Source organism: Tachyglossus aculeatus, chromosome 3 (genome assembly GCF_015852505.1).
Source record: "Tachyglossus aculeatus isolate mTacAcu1 chromosome 3, mTacAcu1.pri, whole genome shotgun sequence".
Taxonomy (NCBI): domain Eukaryota; kingdom Metazoa; phylum Chordata; class Mammalia; order Monotremata; family Tachyglossidae; genus Tachyglossus; species Tachyglossus aculeatus.
In genome coordinates this window covers 59799125-59813664 of record NC_052068.1, presented here as the reverse complement: position 1 = coordinate 59813664, position 14540 = coordinate 59799125, and the positions used below count along the sequence as shown (strand labels likewise).

Below are 14540 nucleotides of genomic sequence, written 5' to 3'. Positions count from 1 at the left end.
CTGTTCTAAGCACTGGGGAGGTTACAAGGTGATCAGGTGGTCCCATGGTGGGGCTCACAGTCTTAATCCCCATTTTACAGATGAGGTAACTGAGGCACAGAGAAGTTAAATGACTTGCCCAAAGTCACACGGCTGACAACTGGTGGAGCCGGGATTTGAACCCATGACCTCTGACTCCAAAGCCCGTGCTCTTTTCCACTGAGACACGCTGTTTCTCATCCATTAAGCCATGCTGCTTCTCAAAAACAGCTGGAATATGCCTCTCCAAACCCATCAACACATCTGCTCCGTTCTATTCCACAGGAGCTGTTTTCAATTCCATTCCATTCAGTAATTATTATTCCTACTTCATCTCTCACTAGAACTCCACCACAGTGAAGTAGTGTGGCCTAGTGAAAAGAGCAGGGACCTTTTGGGAGTCAGAAGACCAGGGTTCTAATCTCGCTCTGCCACTTGCCTGCTGTGTCACCTGGGGCAAGTCACTTCATTTATGTGTACCTCAGTTTCCTCATCGGTAAAATGGGATTAAATCCTACCCCCTCTAGATTATAAGATCGTTGAGGGCAGGGAATGTGTCCGTTTATTGCTGTATTGTACTCTCCCAAGTGCTGAGTACAGTGCTCTGCACGTAGTAAGCACTCAATAAATACGATTGACTGACTGATTAACCTCTTAGACTGTGTAGGACAGGGACCGTGCCTCACCTGATGATCACGTATCATCCCCAGCGCTTAGCACAGTCCTTGGCACATAGTAAGCAAGCACTTAACAAATACCACAATTATCGTTACTTCTGCTGCTCACGTCACCAAAGCCATTCCGGTTCTCTCGGTTCTCTTTTGATTTGGGAAACAAGTTTCTCTAGAGATGTTCCATTTCCCATTTTCTCTAGAGATGTTCCATTTCCCATTTCTGACACATTTAAATGGTCTTGGCTGGTTCCTCCTCCAGGCTGCACTGACCCAACAGAGTTATGCATTAGACTCTCAGAAGGCTAAAAACATAGGCAACCAAAACTGGCTCAAAGACGAAAACAGCATCAGCCCTGGGCTTAATGAGTCATCAGAATGAAAACCAATTTGGGACTCGAGTAGTCAAGTGTATTTATAATATGTCTTTATATCGGTGCATTAGTATGCATAGTTCCACTGAAATTAAATGGATATCACGCCATAGAATGCCCCAAGGAAAGTGCCATTAAAAACTCTAAAAAGGGAATTTTGCAACCTTTCCATTCTCAGATTTGCAAAAATTGTTAACACTCTCTTCTCCTGCTAATGAACACATCCCCCTGAATGAAGCGTTTGATGATGACACATCTAAAGTTAGAAAAGATTTTCATCAATTCAGCGGTGTGCCCTTCTCGAGATCCAAAAACAGACCTGAGGATTCAAGGTAAAAGGACGGTTCTCTTGAATTTTCCCAAGTGAACCAGTTCGGAAGTGTTCCCTAAAGCCGCTTGTCGAGGACGGAAAGAGTTCCCTAGAAAATGAAATAGCCGTTTGAGTTAGATCCGTAAGTCTCAGCTCAGCTGAGTTTTCGCTGGGTACTTTTGCTAGTCCTTCTCAGGGTCGCATCTGGAGAGTTTCCAGTCCTCTACCAGTCTCGATTATGGGAGGGAGAGTCAAGCAGAGGCCTGTCCATTCCATTCCTGGCTTGGGCAGTGGCTAGCGAGTGGAAGGTAATCTGCTGCAAGTCAAAACTCACCCGTGCTGGGCAGCAGCGGCATGGAAGGGAGTTGAGGGAAGGAAGGCAGCAATGGTAAATCCCTTCCGTATTTTTACCAAGAAAACTCTATGGATTTATTACCAGAATAATTACAGATGGAGAGCGGGGTATTCTGGGAGAGATGTGTCCATGGTGTCATATGTCAGAAATGACTGGATGGCATAAGACAAGACAATATTTTTGCTAGAATTCTGCTAGGGAATTAGGGAACATTTCCAAGACGATGGGTAGACCACGGCTGTGATACTTGGAAAAACACGCTTAGTGTCAGTCAAGGGGCAAGGTGCCAACTATGGCATCAGTTTTCCTTAGGGGAGGGATTAGCCTGGAATGAAACCATCCTCTACAGGAAAAACGAGAGTTGTTAATAGGGGTTATACTGGCCAATAATAATAATGAAAATTGTGGATTTTGTTAAGCACTTGTTATGTTCCAGGCACTGTATTAAGCTCTGGGGGGGGGAGACTGGGGGAATACAAGTTAATCGGGTTGGACACAGTCCCTGTCCCACATGGGGCTCACAGTCTTAATCCACATTTTACAGATGAGGTAACTAAGGCCCAGAGAAGTGAAGTGACTCGTCCAAGGTCACACAGCAGACAAGTGGTGAAGCTGGGATTAGAACCCATGATCTTATGACTAAGAGGTCCATTTATACCCACTAGGCCATACTGCTTCCCAAACCTATGTCTCGGGGCTGTAGTAGAGGGAATGATGGAGGGGAAATTGGGTTGGGATGGAAGCAGGTACCCACAGAGTGTGAGGCTTGTGGGAGAAACCAGAATCAGGGTTGGGAGGGGATATTCATTCATTCAGTCAGTCATTCAATCGTATTCATTGAGCGCTTACTATGTGCAGAGCACTGTACTAAGCGCTTGGAAATTAAAATTCAACAATAGAGACAATCCCTGCCCACATGGGGATTACAGTCTAGAGGTGGGGAGACACACATCAAAACAAGTAAACAGGCATTCATTCATCCATTCAATCGTATTTACTGAGCACTTACTGTGTGCAGAGCACTGTACTAAGTGCTTGGGAATTACAAGTTGGAGACAGTCCCTACCCAACAACGGGCTCACAGTCTAGAAGGGGGAGACAGACAACAAAACAAAACATGTGGACAGGTGTCAAGTCGTCAGAATAAATAGAATTAAAGCTAAATGCACATCATTAACAAAATAAATAGAATAGTAAATATGTACAAGTAAAATAGAGTAATAAATCTGTACGAACATATATGCAGGTGCTGTGGGGAGGGGAAGGAGGTAGGGCAGGGGAGGATGGGGAGGAGGAGGCATCAATATAAATAAATAGAATTATAGATATAAACACATCAAAACAAGTAAACAGGTATCAATATAAATAACCAGAATTAGAGATATGTCCATATATACACAAGTGCGCTGGGGTGGGCGGGGAAGGGGTGGGGTAGAGCAAAGGAAGTGAGTTGGGGAGCTGTGGAGGGAAGGGGGAGCTGAGGAACAGGGGGTCTTAGTCCGGGAAGGCCTTTTGGAGGAGGTGAGCCTTCAGTACTGCTTTGAAGGGGGGAAGTATGAGTTTTTGGTGGATTTGGGATAGAAAGACTAGGATTTGAGGATGGGGGCCAACTCAGATTTTGGGGGTTCCCCATCCCTATTTTGGGGGGCATCCCCAATGGTCAGGTGTCAAGTCTGTCTCCCGCCATCGACCCCTGGCCCACATCCTTCCCCTGGCCTGGAATGCCCTCCCTCCACACATCCGCCAAGCTAGCTCTCTTCCTCCCTTCAAAGCCCTACTGAGAGCTCACCTCCTTCAGGAGGCCTTCCCAGACTGAGCCCCCTTGTTCCTCTCTTCCTCTCCATCCCCCCTACCCTACCTCCTTCCCCTCCCCACAGCACTTGCATGTATTTGTACAGATTTATTACTCTATTTATTTTACTTGTACATATTAACTATTCTATTTATTTTGTTAATGACGTGCATCTAGCTTTACTTCTATTTGTTCTGATGACTTGACACCTGTCCACATGTTTTGTTTTGTTGTCTGTATCCCCCTTCTAGACTGTGAGCCTGTAGTTGGGTAGGGACCCTCTCCGTATGTTGCCAACTTGTACTTCCCAAGCACTTAGTCCAATGCTCTGCACACACAGTAAGCGCTCATTAAATACGATTCAATGAATGAATGAATATCTGACTCCTGACCCACAGTGGCAACAGCAACCTCAGCCCAGGAGAAGGCAGGGAAATCCGGGAGGATTTCGCCAGTTGGCAAACCGTCCTGATTACACTGGAGTGAGCGCTTCGGAGTCAGCACACACTCGCAAACTTGTAGGCGGCCAGCATTATTGTGCCTAAATTTCTTAATGACGACAATTGCTGGTTTCACCCACAGAGGGACTGGAATTATGTAAACAAGCAAGCAAGTTTTGTGCTCCCCTCCCAAAGGCCCAAAAGGAAAATGGAAAGCGGACTTTCTCTGAAATCGTCACTGTCTGGGATGTCTTTCATGCACGTAGAGACAGAGATTCTTTACCACTCCTTTTGGATGGCTAGTGACAGTACCTGTAGAGTGACATGTGGGGATTTTTCCAATTTGAGCAACTCTTACCAACTGGAAATGAACTCGAGCCCTCTGAGCAAGCTGTGCTCTTAAGAATGCTTCCTACAGAATGACATTTTCACTCCACTGGATGGACAGATATTGTTAATAATTAATCATTATGGTATTTGTTTTAAGCACTTACTGCACGCCGGGCGCTGTACTAAATGTTAGGGTGGATGCCAGCAAATCAAGGTGGACAAGGTCACTGTCCCACATGGGACTCACAGTCTCAATCCCCACTGAGGGAACTGAGGCCCAGAGAAGTGAAGTGACTTGCCCAGAGTCACACAGCAGACAAGTGGTGGAGCTGCCATTAGAACCCATGACCTTCTAACTCCCAGACTCGTGCTCTATCCACTATGCCATGCTAATTAATGTACCTATTTCTAGAACCCTCCCCTTCCTCTCCATCCAAACTACTACCATCCCATCTCCAGTACTGCAGCCTCCTCTCTGGCTTCTCTACTGCCAGCCCATCTATCTATCACTTGCTGCCAGGATCATTTCCCTAAAATAATCATTCTGTGCATGCCTCTTCACTTCGCAAAATCCTTCTAAAATCCGCCCATCCATTTCAGCATACAGTAAGTGCTCAATAAATATGATCGATTGATTGATCAAGCAGAAACCCCTCACTGTCGGCCTTAAAGCGGTTAATCAGCTCTCTTATCTCACCTCTCTCCCACTACGACCCAGCCCGCACACTTCAATCTACTTCCTATGCCTCTGTCTTGTCTCTCTGGCTATCGACTCCTTGCTCACACCTTCCCTCCAGCTTGGAACTCCCAATCAATCAATCAGTGGTATTTATTAAGCACTTTCTGGGTGCAGAGCATTGTACTAAATGCTTGGGAGAGTAGAATGCAGCATTGTCAGTTGACATGTTCCCTGCCTATAATGAGTTTACAATCCCAACCCCTTTATTTCCAAAAAACTACCACTTTCCACCTACACCCACATAAACAAAGCCCTCTGCAATGACATCTCCTCCAGGACGCCTTCCCTGACTTCCTTTTCCCATCTTATTTATCCTCCTCCATCACCTAAGCACTTAGGCCCGCACCTACCAAGACCTTTGATATTCACCCCCTTCATACAGCACTTTCATTTATCATCTTTATTCTGATGTTTCCCTAATCTGTAATTTATTTTCGTGGCTCTGTGGAAAGAGCCTGGGCTTTGAAGTCAGAGGTCATGGGTTCAAATCCCAGCTTCGCCACTTGTCAGCTGTGTGACTTTGGGCAAGTCACTTCTCTGTGCCTCAGTTCCTTCATTTGTAAAATGGGGGTTAAGACTGTGATCCCCCCGTGGGACAACCTGATCACCTTGTAACCTCCCCGGTGCTTAGAACAGTGCTTTGCACATAGTAAGTGCTTAATAAATGCCATCATCATCATTATTATTACTATGTCTGTCTCCCATAGATTGTAAGCTCTCTAAGGCTACCATTATGTTGTACTTTTCCAAGCACTCAGTATAGTGCTTGGTACAAAGTAAGCACTCGATAAATATCATTGACTTATAATTCCATCACAGCTTTTTGCCAACAGTGCTCGGTAAGTGATCTTGTGATTGGTTGATTGATCTGAATGCAATAGAAGCTTAGTAAAATATTGCTACTATTGAATAAACTTTGGCAGATGTGTAATCTCTGCTCATTTTCCAACTCATGTTGAAGTCAACAACTTGTAACTCATTGTGGTAGTAGAAAGAATACTAGCAAAGTAACAATAATAATCAGCGCTTATGATTGCCAGATCTTAACAAGTACCATTATCATTATTATTTTTATTATTATTGTTGTCATTGTACTAGTGCTTCCTATGTGCCAAGCACTGTTCTGAGCCCTAGGGTAGATACAAGTTAATCAGATTGGATGCAGTCTCTGTCCCACATGGGGCTCACAGTCCAAGGTGGGAGGAAGAACAGGTAATGGGGAGTCAGTACTATCTCCATTGCAGATGCGGAAACCGAGGCCCAGATACCTTAAGTGACTTGTCCAAGGTCACACAGCAGACAAACGACTCCCAAGCTTGTGCTTTTTACTCTAGGCCATGCTGCTTCTTTGGTAGCAGTAATAGTAGTTATTAAGTGTTTACTCTATGCAGAGCACTCTACTAAGCATTAGTGGGAATTAGAACTGGACCCTATCCCTCGAGGGTATCACAACTGAGGAAGGGACTCAGAATCTCATTTATTCATTCAATCGCATTTATTGAGTTCTTAGTGTGCGCAGGGCACTGTACTAAGTGCTTGGAAAGTACAATTCAGCAACAGAGACAATCCCTGCCCGACATTGGGTTCACAGTCTAGACAGGGGGAGACAGACAATAAAACAAAACCAAACAAGTAGACAGGCATCAGTAGCAGCAATATAAATAGATAGAATTATAGATATATACACATCAATAATAAAAAATAAAATTATAAGTATGTACATATATACACAAGTGCTGTGGGGAGGGGAGGGGGGTAGAGCAGAGGGAGGGAATAGTGGTGATGGGGAGGGGAGGAAAAGCAGAGGAAAGGGGAAGCTCAGTCTTTGAAGGCCTTCTGGAGGAGGGTGAATACTAATCAGATTCAGTAGAAAACCGAAACAGAGAGGAAACGCTGAAAGTGAGCATAGAGAAATAAAGATTCTGGAATCAAAACAATTAGCAAAGGTTTTATAAAAACATTTACAAAAGAACCAGAACTAGGTCCTCAGAAATGGAATCTCGTGGGTTTTTTTGATGTGGTTAGGGGTGGGGTCTATAACAGTTGATATGTTTCTCACCTTTACAGCTCTCTATACATCTTTTACAAATTGCAGAGTACATTCGGTGGGTGGGAGAGGTGGAAGGGGTGGAAAGACAGTTTCTTTCCCAAGGTTCATCACTCCCCACACAGCAGAATCAGTTTGAATGATTTACTTCTCCTTGGCTGCAATCAACACGTATGTGCTCAATTTTCAGATTTTCCAGTTTTGAAAATTGTAAGGGAACGGGCCAGTTGGGAAAAGTAAATGCCTGCAGTAAGTTCTTTACTGACCTGCATCTCCTCCTCCTCTTTCCCCCCACCAGAGCACTCCCAGCCATGATGCAGTGGATCCGGGCCCAGAAGGCGGGAGAGAGCGGGATCAATATCGTCACTGCGGATTTTGTAGAACTTGGTGATTTTGTCAGCACGGTCATAAAACTCAACTATCTGTTCGACGAAGAAGAAGCCAACACCACTTGATAGAACTGTCTGTGTTCATTGTGTATGGAATCGAGATGGTATATTGAATTAGGCGTATTCTCTTCTAACATACAGATCTTCCTACACCACTGAGTTTGAGGTATTTTGGGTTTGTGGCGGGTGGGGAAAGGGGAAGCATTTTTTCAGTGATCACACCATGATTGGCATTCATATCAATGTTTGTTTTCCATCAGAGGAGCAAACCAGGTTCTGCATTATGGGATTCGGGATACAAAGATCAGGTTTTCCACGTTTAAGTCCTGAGCCTTACAGTTCATTGTCAAGGAATTCTCTATTTTCAAAATTTGGACATATGCAAAGCCGGACGATGATTTAAAACTGAAACTTCTCTCGGCATTAAGGTGGAGGAATGGCAGCTTAGAACTCAACCGATCAGATGCCACACATCCCCTGAATTGAATGGAGGGGTTCAGATGTGTTACTTTGGCAGACTGAATTCACACTGCAGGCATGACCTTATAGTCAACAGCAAACGGGCAGACACAGACCTATTCTTAACTCCTAGACAATATTTACCCAGAGATGTACACCTCTTTCAGCTATCCGTCAGTCCATCCACCACCATCGATTTGTGTGCAGTGAAGATGTGGTTGTGGCGTCTTCAGTGTCTCTATTTAAGGCAGCTATAAATTTCACTTTCCTCTGGGGAAAAATTTGCTTAGAAAAATGCTTATTTGAAGGTAGAAATCTCTTAATGGATGACAGATGACATTTACTATTCTCCTACTGCTGGGAAGTTGCTGAACGAGAGTAGGTAACTTGAGATCAGAAACCCAAGGTTTCCTGTTGCCAAAGAAGATGGATGTACTTTCTCCACCCTGATTGACTAAAAACTCAAACTTGCTGATCCATACCTGTGAGTCTCCCCCACTGCAGAAAGGAAGGGCCCAGAGGGTTTTCAAAAAATTGGATCCAATCTGCAGATGAAGTGGATGTTGGCTTTATGGGAGTATTTCTCCCCTACCCCATCCCCAGGATCAGAAGGCTAAGTGCTAAATGGTGAAGTTCATTAGCAGAGAGAGACTTTGGGTCCATTTATCCATTTCTCGCTCTGGTAGCTACAATCCCACATGGCTGGCTACACAATGGAATTCAGTCAATCCATCAGTCGTATTTATTGAGTGCTTATTGTGTGCAGAGCACTGTACTAAGCCCTCAGGAAAGCACAATGTAACAATATAACAGATACATTCCCTGACTTCCATAGGCTTACAGTCTAGAGGGGGAGACAGACAGAAGCATAAATGAATAAATCACAGATATAATCCCTCTCCTCTCTGCAAACCCTCTCCTGCCTCTCCCCCCAAACACCTTGCTATGTTCTATCCCAAGGGACTTTGCTCCGGGGTCTTGGGTGCCACCTCTCCCGCCCTAAACTCACCCCCAAAAGGGAATAAATGTATTGCCCCAACATACACCTCATCTGCTGTCCAGCACTTCTAGCTCAGAGCATTATTTAAGTTGAGACGCAGAGAAGCTAAAGCAACTCCTTTGGCAATACCTATTTTTATTCATTTCTGGGGAACAGGAGAGAGTGTAAAACGAAGAGCTGAGATCGGAATGTCAAAAACTGGAAATAAATTATTTAGAGAGATGAATCGATTAATCTCTGCAGTAGGAGAATAGAAAATGATTTTGTATTTAAGATGTAGGTGTGAAGGAGCATGGATGTTTGGGAATTGGTGAAAAATAGGTGAAAAGGAGCATGGGTATGTGGGTATATGTGTGTGTGATTTGTTTATACATGCATAAATATGTACATATCATCTCTATGTCTGGCCAGGCAAAGCATTCAAACACACAACACATATACACACGTGTACAATCATGTGAGCCCATCTTCTAGACTGTGAGCCCATTGTTGGGCAGGGACTGTCTCTATATGTTGCCAACTTGTACTTCCCAAGTGCTCAGTACAGTGCTCTGCACACAGTAAACGCTCAATAAATATGATTGAATACTCTAATCTTAGACTAGTAAATAGAATTTAAAATTCAGCCCTTTGCCTGCACACTGAGAAATTACATCAGAATCGATTTCCATTCCTATTTCAGGAAGGTAGAGCACAAGTTTCAATATCTCCCTCTTCCGCCCCCACCCAAAATCACTTTAAAACTATTCGAAACCTTTAATGAAATATAAATAGCATACATGATGGACGTTTCACACAAGCCATAAAGTCACCTTTCTTTTTATTACTTTCTGAACAGGTTTTCGCTGTAACTGACCATGACATAATCTTTCTGGAAATCTTTAACCAAGCACACATGCAGCAACACAAGTTTCACTTATAAATATACCTGAAAGCGGATGTTTTAATGTATTTAAGAAAAAAAATAATATATAGAGATAACTATGTTGTATCTTCTTGAACTTAGAGGCTTTGTTATAATGTTTGTTTAGTAGAAACTTTGTCCCAATTGTCATTTGGATGCTGGACACCATCACAACTGGAACACAAGGTCTCTGAAGGGATAAAGAAATAGACCGTTAGCATAGTTTCTTCAATTGAGGAAAATCCGTCTCTGTCCCTGTTAATGGTATGCACAAAGAAAAGTGGTCAAACAAAAAATATTTTCATGCCAATATGACTAAGTTTCCACGGAGACTTGCAGTAATTATGCAGCAGGTGTTGTGAGTCAACAAACTTGTCTTAATGTTTGAGGGGAAGGAAACGAAGGTGGGAATCTTGCACCCTGCTAAGCGAAGGGACAGAAATAGTCATCACCTTTCACCGACAGATGGTGTTGCCAGAGGTGACGCCGCTTCTGTGGGAGATGACTGATGCCATGCCACGTCAGCACTCCATCTGCCCTGTTCGATAGCCCAAATGGCAGGTTGGGCACCAGAGATCGGGGTGAAGATAGAGAGCCATGGACGGTATAGCTGAACCCAACTCCAATTCGGTCTGTAGCAGCTCCACTGGCTTCTTGTTGCTGTGAGTAGAGGGGCTCAATGAAACATCGTTGGGTGGCTTTACACCTGTTTCTCTATTGCATCCTGCAAGATTGCCCCACCACCTGGCTGCCCTCACAACAGGAAACCACTCAGATGAACGGGCTAAGTCCCTGGGTGATGCAGTGAGAAACCATCAAATGCTAGGGCTCTGGTTCCAGCCTGCCTCCCTCCTTGCGGTCCGGCCTGCCCACCCACCATCTGACCAGTAAGATGAATTATGATAACTCCATCCCCTACCATGCCCACTTTCCTTTCCCCCTCTACTGAGCTCCCATTGCACAAGGTGGCCAAGGGCAGGGGCCTCACAACAATCCTCGGGATGCTGGCATTCTAGGCCCTTGGCCACAACTGAAGCATCGCTCGAGAAGTCCAGCCCGGAGCCATTCCCTCAAGTGCAGGAGATTCCCTCGATAGGCTGACTCCTTTTGGCACCACTAAGCAGACAGAAACGCCTACACCCCATGAGAATATCTTAGAGGAGAAAGGGATCTAAAAAGAATCGAATGCTAATTAGCCCTAGGATGAAGAAATGGCAGGTAGTGAGAGATTCTTCCCATCAGACCTCATTAGGGGCAGAGACCAGATGTCGAAGGACTCAAAGATTCTGAGGGTTTAAGATATCCAGATGGGGTTTGGGTTTTTCGGTCCCTCCAATTCCCGACTGGGAAGCTGGAAATCTCGGGGAAACACATGTTTCCGTGAGCGTTCTGGCTCAACCTTCCAGCGTCGAGACTGTTTGGAAAGTCTTCTCAGTTTCTGACTCCCTTAACCTCTCCTCTGGGAAGCGATGGTTAAGAAGGGGAAAGGGATGTCCTAAGGAACCGACAAAATCTGATGGTGTACCTTTGGCACTGCTTCAGGGCATACTATGTGAATGCTGTGCTAAACGTTGAGGTAGATGCAAGACAATTGGAAACTGAACCTGTCCCACAGACAAAGAAATGTATGCCAAAAGAGGATTCCAACAGTTTGGTTCAGTAGTATTTTCATCTTCTTAAGTCCTTTTCCAGTGAAGCAAAAGCTAATAGTGTATCTGCTGTATCTGCCATATCTCAATGGTGGCTTCTGTGTTCCCTGCAGTTTTAGACATTGTTCTGGATTGTACTGTTTCCCAATGATGAGGATAAGCTATTCTGTAAAGTGTGTAAAATGTGTTGACTGAAATGGTGTGATTTTTATTTTCTTTGCGCTGCTGTTTTGTAGGTACGGGTTCTGTGTGTACGTTTGTGTGTGCTCACGGCGTGTGTGTGTGTGTGTGTGTGTGCACGCGTGTATGCATTATGTGTTTGAAAAGAATCTTATCCTAAAGAAAAAGGGCACACTGTTACCACCCTTAACTCATTAGCCTAGTCTTATAGAAATTTCGATGCAAATTGCACAAGAAACGATCTTGTTAAAGACCTGGGTCATTCTTTTATTGAATGAAGGGGAAGCCTCAATTTTCCCTAAAGCTTCCCTTTGGCGTGTATCACCTGGTAGTTTCAGGACTTGATTCTCTAAACTCTCTTCAAAAGTTCTTGATCACAGGGGGCATCAACTCCCCTAACTCCAGGCTCAACCTCCCGATTGTGCCGAAGGACGAAACTCACAGTGGATCCAATGCTGGATCACCCAAACGTTCCATCTTACAGTTGGGGTGTGGGGTCTCTTCTCCTTGTAGCAATCGTAATGATCAGCTGAGACTAAACAAAAACTGAGGCTCTTTGGATTCATCTGCAGAGGCTGGGTCTCCCTAGGCTACACGGGCTAAACATGGTTCATGTTACCCGACTGCCACTTGGTTCATATCTTCCACCTCAAAGACAGCTACACTATCCCATAGCACTTTCTCCTGCTCCTCTCCTTTCTTGGCATACAGATATGGACACATTTTTTATTTTGCGGTTTCTCAAGGGCAGGGACCAGGGCTTCTTCTGACTCCATAAGCCCCCTCCCTGAGAACAGAAATCAAGGGTCTGTTTCCTATTCCCTACTCAGCTTCTCTCAGTTTTAATGTCCCCTGCGTGGGGCCCAGGAGGTGTGAGCTCTGTGCCTTCCTGTGGGACAAAATCCTCGGGTTGTCTCCCTTTTGTCTATTCATGAGCCTTGGGGAAAGGGAGGGTGCCTCTGACAGGCTACCTACATCCCTGGAGAGGGGCTAGTCCAAGTTCAACTTAAATGGCTCTTTTCTCTCTGCAGAGCCTCTGGGTCAGAGTTTCAGAGTGGTCATTTCACCTCAATCCTCCTGCTCATGGCTTCTCCTTAGCTGGCTCCTCCACAATCCCTAGTCCATGCATCCCCCCCTTCAACACTATACCACATTTTCTGATCCTGGAGATGCCCAGGTCCCATTCCCTCCCTTTCACCACCCACTCCATGGGAGTAGGAAGGCCGAGTCTATGCATGGAAGGGGACAGGGGGAAAAGAGGAAATTGTTCTCCCTTATCCCTCTTCCTTTTTTCCTCCTCCTCCTGGCCTCTCTCTCTTCTTTATCCTCCTTCAACCCTTTTCCACCTCCTTCCACCTCCTACCTTCCTCCCTCAACCTTTCATTTCATTCTCCCTCCTGCTCTCTCTTCCTTCCTCCTTCTCTCTCTTCCTTCCTCCTTTCTCCCTCCTCTCTGACTCATTAAGATGTTCTTAAGCCCACCAGACATGCGGTGTTGGGGAGAGGATAGTGAATGAGGTTGAACAGATATCTGTGGATGATGAGTGGTGACGTTTTGAAAAATGGATTTATAATGGCCCACACTTGAGGAGAAGAAAACCTGCTCCTCAAGATCCTGTTTGCAAACCCAACTATCTCCTAAAAATAATTCTTCCTGAAGCCTGGATGGTACTCTAGAAATGCCCTTGGCAGCTGCTTCCTCTCTCAGCAAATTTCTGCAGTGGAAAGGAAACAAAACTCTTTCAGTATCACTTTAAAAAAAAAAAAAAACCCTGCTCATTTCAACTTTCTGCTAGTATCTGAGTTCACTTGCTTCATTCCTGGGAGTGGCATGAATATGTAGCGCTGGGAAACTTAATTCACCAGGCCCTAGAGATTCATCCGAGGGAGACGGTTCTGTGCTTTCTCTTTTTAGGATTTGGTCATTAGTACTTTAATGAATGTTGTGTTAAAAAATGCCTACAGTTCTAAATAGCAAATGTGAGTTTTTATGATGATGATGTGGATTTAATGTTGAAAATAAATAAGTTCCTTTGTATTAAGTGAAACGTCTAATAAAGCCCTGAAATCCGCCATCTTCTTTCCTTCTTTTCTCCATCAGCACTGGAGAAGGGCCAGTTTCATGTGGTTTTTGATCAATGACTCAGTTCAGTGGTTTCACTTATTACACCAAAACATTTCTACCAGAAAGACAATGGGATTCTCCAAACTTCTTGCCAAGGACTCCAAACAGTACTTTCTGTGGGCTAGCCCATTGTCTCAGGGTTTTGAGAATCAACAATCAGAGAGCTCTTGAGAGAGTCAGAGAGTGGTTGTATTTATTGAGCACCTGCTGACAGCAAATACCACAGAAATCCATGGCACATTCCCCACCCACAAGGAGCTCATACTCTGCGGAAGGAGGCAGACAAAAATATTTACAAGTAGCGGAGACAGAATAAATCATTGAATGTGCAATTGAATAGACGGATTGGTGAGGATGAATGTAAATGGTACATAAGTGTTGGAGTGAAGGAACCTAAACCGGATATCTTAATTGGGGTTGTCCTTTCCAAGGGCTTAGTATGGTGCTCTGCACACAGTAAGCGCTCAATAAATATGCTTGAATGAATGAAGATACTAAAGGAACAGCCTCCACTGTCAAGATAATGATCAGTCCATTCATGTCAGAGTCCACTCATGGATCAATAGTCTTTGGTCTTTAGGCTAATGCTACTGAGTGTCAGTAATGGATTGGCCTGAAGCATCAAGATGTTTGTTAAGAGGACGGAAACACTTCAACAAAGAGAGCAGCTTTCAGATCCGCCAGTTGTTCTTTCCAAATGGGGAGCGGTATCTTTGGTGTGGTAGAGTGCTAGCTGACCTTTGCTCCAACTAAGTGCTT

General features: G+C 44.5%; 1 protein-coding gene and 1 non-coding gene across 2 annotated transcripts in view; both read left to right on the top strand.

Moving 5' to 3' along the window:
• PLCXD3 (phosphatidylinositol specific phospholipase C X domain containing 3) overlaps positions 1-8715 on the top strand; it is a 137605-nt gene extending 128890 nt beyond the window's left edge. Inside the window, exon 3 of the mRNA XM_038744040.1 lies at positions 7375-8715. Coding sequence (XP_038599968.1) covers positions 7375-7531 — 157 coding nt within the window. The 3' untranslated portion in view covers positions 7532-8715. The remainder of the gene's footprint in view (positions 1-7374) is intronic.
• Positions 1560-1697, top strand: LOC119926068. The gene has a single exon (XR_005449981.1). It is a non-coding gene; the product is annotated as a small nucleolar RNA SNORA7 (small nucleolar RNA).
• Positions 8716-14540: the final 5825 nt, after the last annotated feature.